Below are 8,466 nucleotides of genomic sequence, written 5' to 3'. Positions count from 1 at the left end.
AGCAGTGAAAGTGACTCTCTGTGGGGTCAGGGGTGGAAGAGGAGAGGGAAGGGTAAAGAGGTATGAGGATGGGCCGGGGGGTACATAGTTGAAATTCAAGGATAAGGTTTCTCAACCTCTGCACTAAAATGCATTGCGATGAGCTCTGTCCTAATTATAGACAACCGGGTTTGGGGGGGAGGGGGGCACGTTTGGAGGGTGGTTTGTAGTCACATTGTGAAGGGGTGAAAATGGGTGAATGTCATGTTTGAGGGCAGACACGGTGTCATTTCAGCAAACAAGAAGGAGCAGCTCATGTAATGTCAAATCCCTTTAATAGTAAGCAAAACTGTTGCCACAAATTGTACAGTTATCCGGGTAGAAATGAGCACAGTATTTATTCACTGAATAGCATTTCCTGGTAGAGATATTAAGTGAGCATCCTATGACAAAGTGAATTAACTGTATACATAGTTTCAAATAAAGTGACTGGAGACAACACTACAAAACAGTGACCATTCATAAAATATTAACACATACAATTTATGTACAGAGGTGAGCTTAAAAAGTGAGTCCATTATATAAAATCTCTTCTCACAGTTACTTTCATTTGTTCAACATACATTCATCTGAGATAAAGAAGCAGCATTCACACAATATTTGCAAAACACATAAAAATAAATAATGCGTAAAACTGGTTAATCAAGTATTAAGTGATAAAAACTTGTAATATTTGTGGAAAGAAACCAGATTATAAAGTGATTTAAGAAGAAAGTAAATAATAATGTGGCAAAGCATTTCATTTGCCTCAACATAAGATAGATTTAGTGTGATTTATGTGCGGTTGTAGAGCTACAGGCAGGCTTGTGTAAATAAAGACAACTCAGAGCTAAAAATCAAATATTCAGTTGGCAGTAACACTGACATTTCATTATTCTTGACTAATTTACAGTATAATCATTTTAAGCTAAATTTCCCCCTGCAGGGGGTCCTTTTAGATGTTGTTTATATTTTATTCTTTTTCTATATTTTTAAGACCTAATGACAGTTCAACAACAAACGAAATGCAGAGAACAAGTAAAGCTACAGCCTTCACAAAATGGACCTCCTCATTCGTTCTTAAACACAACATTAAAAGCATGCTTTTTTTTTTGTAAGTGCTAGGTAGCGCTATTCTTGTGCGGGAAGCATTTCTGCCAGGGGCTGTAAGGTAGAGAGAGAAGGATGAAGAGAACACCTCCAAAGATAAGGATGGCTCCTGCTGAGCCCACACAGGCCACAGACCAGGAGAGCTCATGATGTAAAGGTATGGAGTGGTCACTGGACAGTAGAGCCAGTACTGACTGGTGGAACAGAAGGATAGAAAGAAGCACCAGTACGCCTGCAGACATGGATCAAGGTAGAGACAGGTTAAAATATACCCATAATATGCAAATGATAGGATCAGGTAATCAGTGATAAAGTACAAAATGTACCATCTTTAAGGAATAATGCTGTACTTTCATGTAATCTAATTGCAACACTCACCTGATAGGATAAAACAGAAAGAAGCTGGCTTAAGGAAAAAGGGCACTCCTTTGCTGAGAGACATGGCGATACAGATAGAGCCCATCACCATCATGGTGAGACTCATCAGGGCCAAGACAGCTGCAGCTAGATTCAGATCTGTTATGTAGAGAAATGAAAAGAGGAAAAGAGGAGATGGCAAAAGTGAATGAGATCATTTGTAAAGAAAAAAAAAGATGTGGTTAAAATGGAAACTCTATGCAGGAGGAAATCAGATTGCAGAGTTGTTTGCATTTTATAATATAGTGGAAAAAATGGCTAGTGCTGCCCCACTTGACAAAGTTTGGTTCCGCTGGGTTTTTAAATGATAATGCTTAATTTTGTGCCATTTTCTCTCCTGGCTCTGCTTAAAACAGATTGCATTGGCACTCAAAACCTCGACAGGTGCAACCAAAAAAGGATCAGGAATTCACAATAACAGGTGCCAGTTTTGTGGTGTTTTTCACACTGTCATACAACTGTGATTTAGAAATTACAAAAAATATACAAAATAAATGTAGACTGTGTTGTTGTTATGGGATGTGAACTACGATAATCAGATTATCTGTTTTTTATTCTAGGTATTCTTTGCATTTTTGGATAGATTAAAGCATTTCACTCTATAGCAACATTTTTTAATGCTGATTAAATTATCTTATGGAGATGACATTATTTTGTTGTGTTTGTGGGGTCTTTCTGGTGCTTTCAAGGCTTTGTGGAAATTCAGACACCCCTAATGTGGGTCCAATCTTAAACAATCTTTATAAAGAACATTCTTTTACTCAAACAATCATGCACATATTCCCTTAATATCATTTCTTTTTGATATGCTGCTTGGTTTTTGTTTCTTGCAGGCCTGACAACTTCCAAATAAATGTCCACACTTCCTTAAATGCACCACTAACAAGGTTTTCTCTTTTTTTCAAAGGATGAGAATGACTTAGTCTTCTCTGTGATGGTTTCTTACCTCAAGCAAGGATTAAATCTCAGCCAGCTGATGTTCAAACAGCACTGAAAAGCCTGGCTGCCTGGACGCTCCCATAAACACATTAATCAGCCTGATAGTTTGTGGTTTTTCTCCAGAAAAGGGGTGGCAGCAGAAGTTAATGGGCTAAAACATGCAAAAATCACAGTGGTACAGCAGTATGGTCCTGTGAGCACCACAGTAAACATCTTTATTAAAGGAAGCTGCAGTGCAACTGTGTGTGAGTATCTATATGTAAAGTAAAACCTACATGGGGGGAAAAGCAGAGGGTGTGAAAGTACAATGCCTCACTCTTGTTTGTCGTCTTCTTGAATATGACTGCATTCTCCCCAGAGGTGAAGAATTTGAAGTAAGTGCAGTTGGATTCTGTAGGGAAAGAAAAAAAAATCGTATGAAAAAAAAAAACAAACAAACCCACAGACACACTCCTATGGACGGCTGCTGGTCTACTGTGATGTGCCTTCCTATGCATCCATGCACTCTGTCCTTCCAGGCATCAATCCTATTTATATCCAAGTGTGGAGCATTAGCTGGAATATTCAGACACACACACACACACACACCACTGCAGACACACACTGCACATATGGTACTGCCAAAGAGGGTGAGAGACAGAAAAACACTGACAGAGGGGGTGAAAGAAGGAGAGGTAGACAGAGTAAAGGGGGCAGATGGGAAAAGAGAGGCGTGGCTGCAGTAGAACAAGGAGCAAAGGGAAGAGGATGTATGCTGGGTGAAAGAACCATGAAGGAAAATGTAGAAATTTGGACAAACGGATGACGAAGAGGGGAGAGGAAGAGTGAGTAGGGGCAGATGGAAGGGTGGTGAGAGAAGGGGAAAAGATAAGGGAGCCACAGATGGAGAAGGAGGTGAGGGGAGCAGGAGATGTGATGAGGGGGAGGAACACAGAGGGGTTAGTTAATACTGCATTAGACATACACTCTCCCTCAGTCCCTGTCTGTCCCTCTTCCTCATTTCCCCTTCTCTATATTTAGACAAAAACTGTGAAGTAGTCAGATTCCACTTGGCTTCACAAGCGCATAGTGATGACTTCCACCCACCAAATATCATGTGGTCCAAGATGACCACATGCTTATACACATACACTTGTTCTCACACATCTCTTTGATGCACAAATATGCCTGAGCACATTTGCAAACATTTTCTTATCGAGACGGAGCCACCATTTATCAGCCTACAGATTTTTTTAACACATTATGCTATCACAGTCAAATGGTTTTGCTCTTGCTATCCCTGCTGACACTATAATTATTGAGCCGTCATATTCCTCTCCAGCAGGCAGCAAAGATGGATAGCTGGTCTTGAAATGACAGGCATGGTATCAGCGGGCCACACTTTGCTCGGGACAGGAGCCAGAGGCATGTAAACAGGGATGTGCAACAGAGAAGCAGGGATGGCAAAACAGTTGTTTTCCTCCAAACATGACAAGCCCGCAGCCATCTGCGACAGGCGGCGTGGGCCAACAGTGTTAGAACGTGTGAGAAAGATTGTCAGAAGCATACTGGCTGCTCGAACACACCAACAGACCATCTTGCAGGCACAGATATATATCTGCGAGCTAGAAGCAGCAGAACATTTTGACAGGCGAGATGAATTAAAAACAATCTTTCATTGCAGATGATGTCCAGCATGTCAATAGTTTTTATGTTTTTGTGATCCACATATATCTCAGCTATATGCTTCTCAGTCTCTTGTTACAGGTTTTCATCTGAGCTCTGCTGTGTCTCGGCAGATTCTCCCAGATAGGCAGTGATTCCTAAGTCTGCCTTTCTCTATCAGAGCTCTTCCAATACCTGCCTTACTCCATTGCTGGCTTTGCTTTTCCGACAGAAATAGGTCATTGTGCAGATAATTGACGCATTCTGGAGAAGCTAACCACAGTCAAGTTGAATGAAGTACATTTAGAAAGAGCTGTCATAACTCTAAACATGGATGCTCATCAGCACAATAAACTTGTGGTCTGCTCCTTTATCACCTGCCTGTACTATGTGCGCAACATGATTAGGTACCCAGTCAAGGGAAAATCTCCATATTAGTAACACTTCATTACGCAACCAATGTTATGAACCACAAAGGTTATATTGTGTAATATTACACTACATGATATGAACCTGCATGCTACTTTATGCTGTTACTATAGGATAAGACCTGAAAACAGCTTTGCTGTGGTCTTGTGATGTTTCATTCCACTGGATGCGCTTTCAAGCATCGTATTTTTTTAATGATTCAATTTGCACATTATCTGTAGGATGACCTAGATACATATGTATGGAGGCAGCTTCACATACACAACTCCCTATTCTTGTGTAAGGCTACAGTTGACATACATGTGTAAACTGAGAAAAAATAAATTAATATGCAAGTCATTCACAAGCTGTTTAGAAATGTGATTGTGTAAAAGGGATAGAAACAATTTTTATTAAAATCTATTTCTCTCCTTAGTCCCTTATGGGCTCTGATAAAAGACCTACAGATGTACCGTACACATATTCCCAGAGGGCATACGTCAGATTAGATATGCCTACTCTCGCTGTTTTCACATCAGTTGTGATGGCAAAGGAAAACTGTAGTGATTAAGCGTACATTTTTTTTCCTCTGTGATGTCAACACCTCTCAAAAACTTCTTTTGACCCTTTACTATTAATTCCCCCTTTACTGAGGCACACACTGCAGCATGAAAGCAGCCTAAAGGTAGACTTGCATGGCCTGGCAATTCGGTTGCAGGAAAGCAGACGTGAGCAGACACAAAACAAAAAATAAAACAGACACATTCCCTCCAGAAACCTCACCTGCTTACCTCTTAGACAGCTCAGAGAACGGACAGACAGATAAAAACAAAACCACACAGACACAGTGACACAGACCAGCCAGAGGTCTCACCTCCAGGTAGTTCAGCAGGGCCACAGCTTGTCCTCTCTGGGTCTATGTCTGCCACCCACAGGGTACGGATGCAGCCCTTCCACAGACCATAATGGGCCATCTGGCAGGTCTGGTTCCCACTGAAATTCTTTGATTGGGACAGTTCCACCCAAAACTCTGTTCCCATGCCCAACACCGTCAGGGTCACACCAATGATAGATATGAAGAAGGCCAGCTTGATCTTGCCCTCCTGGCTGTCGCTCATCTTCTGGCTTCGCCTCTGACCCCTACCACCTTTCTTCCCACCCAAACCTCCACCTTGGCCTGCCCCTGCCACCCCAATGCGACCCTCCTCATCCTGCTGTACAAAGAAATTGGACCACATATTGATCTAATGTAACTGAGGCTAAAGAGGACAAAAAAACAGAATGGAAGCTCAGGATATGAATTAGATTAGCAGATTAGAGGTTAAATCAGGAAAGGAAAAAAAAAAAAAAAATTTAAGGGAAAAAAGTTAGGTTAAGAGATTAAAAGTGTTTTGAAAAAGTGGAGTGGAGACACCTCTAGTTTACAGAATATTCTGTGACAGATTAATTTAAGCAAAAGAAAAATAAAGAAAGAATGAAATCAAACAAGTGGGCTGGACCCTGAAATTGGTCAGAGTGATATATAAATAGAACAATTTAAAGAGGGCAGCTGAAATAAGGTGATAATAAAATGGGGATTGATGGAGGCAAGGACCAGGAGAGCCAGTGTCTGTTTTCCGTACAGTCCTCTGAAACAGAGAGATGAAACAGAAAGATGAAAGAGCAGCCGGCATATGCTTCACAAGAGCAAAATCCTTTCATCACCAGCGTAATATTTAATTTCCAACAGCTTTATCAGCATCTACAGTATTCCCTCCTAAAAGCCATACGACATGCTCTCAGCCAACAATAGATAAGCCATATGGCGTTTCCCTGAAAGGCAGATTTTGCTTCAGATGAAGAAACAATTGGGTTGGATGAGCTAGTGGAGTGGGTTTGCGTGGGGTCAAGGTGAGAGATAACACCACAGCGCCAGACCAGACCACCCATCTTCTATTTTCCCAGAGGAGGTGACAAAAAAGCTCTTCTCCAAGCAGGTACACTATCTGTGGCTTAAACACAGATCTCGTTTGATCTGCGGGGATAACGGGTTGCCACAAATACCTCCCATCATGCATTACGTGTACTAACAAACACTGGGAATCTGCAGCCGTGTCTGTCATTTTGAGTGTGTGTGCTACTGGCATATGCACCGCAGGCAGGACCGGGCTTATAAAGTTGTTCTAGTTATTCCAAACTGTGAGTGAGGGGTTTCTGGAGCAGTTTAAACAACATGACGAGGGTGCTTGAGAGGTGATAATTCAAGCCTGACCCTTTTGACAGAGTGGGGGCTGTGGTAATTAACTCTGCTGTACAGTCCAACAGGTCACACAGTGGAGGCAGGAGGCCTGGCCAGTTAGGAAGGCAGCGCCAGCAGGACACACAGTTGGTGGATCGCTTAATTCAAAGCTTTGCACTGGCAGTATGAGGGGTTTTAGGTTTTATAAGCAATGGACTACATGAACCTACCTTTTTGTGCATCTATGGAAATACAATAGTTTACAACATGGCTGGAAATAAATATAGTCCTAACTTTGGGGAGTGTCTTTTTACAATTTTTAGAATAGGAAGATATAAAGTTGTTTTAGCATTAGACATACATGAACACAAAACACACACACAACTCTACAACCGCTGCATTAAAAAATTAAAACTGGCTTGAGATCCTAAATGTGCATAACAGACTTGGAGGATGGTAATATTATAGCATTATGACAAATAACCCTTTATGTATAGAGGGCATTGTATTGATTTATTGAATAGCTCCATTTGTGAGCATGCCTTTATTAACAGGAAGAAAATGTAATTCTCTAGTTAGTTTTGCACAAAAAAAAAGAAAAAAAAAAAAATCCTAAACAAATGCAGAATAGAGGGAAATACCTGCTCTATGTAAAATCTGGAATTACACTTAAAGACAAGAACAGGTTGTGTAATTCATCACAGTTTCGACACTAAAGAGTAATACAAATTTGATAGAAATGGATAAGTTGCATTAAAGTTTATTTTAGTCAGAATCTATATCCAATGAACCAGAAGTCTGGTGATTAGTTATATAGAGATAAATATATATAAAAGGGAAAAAAACAAGTGTGAACATTGTACCTGAGAGGTTAAAATACCTCTTCAACACAAAGGTGAATAATTAGCCTATACTTAAATGGAAAAAATAAATATTTCATGATTCAATGTTTCACAGATAAACTTGATTAAATGTACCGTTTATATAGAAGTTTTTGTTACTAAATCTGCATCAGAATACTACATCAACATTTGCTGTGATATCAAGACTGCTGCTGCTGACAGCCATATTAGTAGTCATAGAATTACAAACCATGATCACATTACATCCATATTAACCACGGGATGATCTGAAGGTGTAGGGCATGCCAAGCTTCTCTACATGAGGCATAACACAGATAAATGCTTACTTTTAAAATAACGTCCCATCCAAAGCCCGGACCCATGCCTGTGTTGAGGTTGCAGAAAAAAAAACTGCGGTGCACTGCCCTAAGTTCTGTAGCTGTTGACCAGAAGATATGTGTGTACACACTGGTGCATTTTATGTGGCAAACATCTGCAGTTGTGAAAATGTGAACTCACAGCAAACTGTGTGGCAGGACGAAAGCAAAAACTCACCAATGCACTTTAGTGAAAATAAGAGTAAGTCTGACCTGTTTGGTGTGTGTTGTTCAGTTCAGGAGGAAGAGGCGCTTGAAACTTAATAGAGAGGGAGAGTTGGTGATGGGAGAGTTGGTGAGGGAGTGAGTAACAGAGAGAGAGAGAGAGGAGGGAGGTACACAAGGGTTATGGAAAGTGACTGTAACAGGGGAGGGGGCTGCAGCCTGGTTGGTTAATACTGCTGCTGATTAAACATGTGTTCTCCTTAAACTCAGGTTCAACAGCTCCCTATTCATGCCCTGTTTAAAATTTTGTGTAAATCACAGGAGGTCC

General features: G+C 40.8%; 1 protein-coding gene across 2 annotated transcripts; it reads right to left on the bottom strand.

Moving 5' to 3' along the window:
• Positions 1-297: 297 nt before the first annotated feature.
• cacng6b (calcium channel, voltage-dependent, gamma subunit 6b) lies at positions 298-8,391 on the bottom strand. 2 transcript variants are annotated; one of them, XM_030157931.1, is made up of 5 exons: positions 7,944-8,391; positions 5,411-6,164; positions 2,801-2,875; positions 1,507-1,644; positions 298-1,360 (listed from the first exon to the last, which is right to left on the bottom strand). In XM_030157931.1, exons 2-5 carry the CDS (start codon positions 5,772-5,774, stop codon positions 1,140-1,142), a joined length of 798 nt encoding a protein of 265 aa, XP_030013791.1. In that variant the 5' UTR covers positions 5,775-6,164; positions 7,944-8,391; the 3' UTR covers positions 298-1,139. The 2 variants fall into 2 exon arrangements, with proteins under 2 accessions (XP_030013791.1, XP_030013792.1); XM_030157932.1 differs by having other exon boundaries at positions 8,187-8,391.
• Positions 8,392-8,466: the final 75 nt, after the last annotated feature.

This window comes from Sphaeramia orbicularis, chromosome 16 (assembly GCF_902148855.1).
Source record: "Sphaeramia orbicularis chromosome 16, fSphaOr1.1, whole genome shotgun sequence".
Lineage (NCBI taxonomy): Eukaryota > Metazoa > Chordata > Actinopteri > Kurtiformes > Apogonidae > Sphaeramia > Sphaeramia orbicularis.
The sequence above is the reverse complement of the archived record's forward strand: the minus strand, read 5'-3'. Positions and strand labels throughout refer to the sequence as shown.

What these genes read in the sequence shown, in the direction of transcription:
- cacng6b (XM_030157931.1), bottom strand. Translation starts at nt 5,774, where the DNA reads ATGTGGTCCAATTTCTTTGTACAGCAGGATGAGGAGGGTCGCATTGGG. An exon ending in CCCTGCTGAACTACCTGGAG is followed by an intron (nt 2,876 to 5,410) that starts GTGAGACCTCTG and finishes CTTTCCCTACAG; the next exon opens with AATCCAACTGCACTTACTTC. An exon ending in TTTCTGTTTTATCCTATCAG is followed by an intron (nt 1,361 to 1,506) that starts GTGAGTGTTGCA and finishes CCATGTCTGCAG; the next exon opens with GCGTACTGGTGCTTCTTTCT.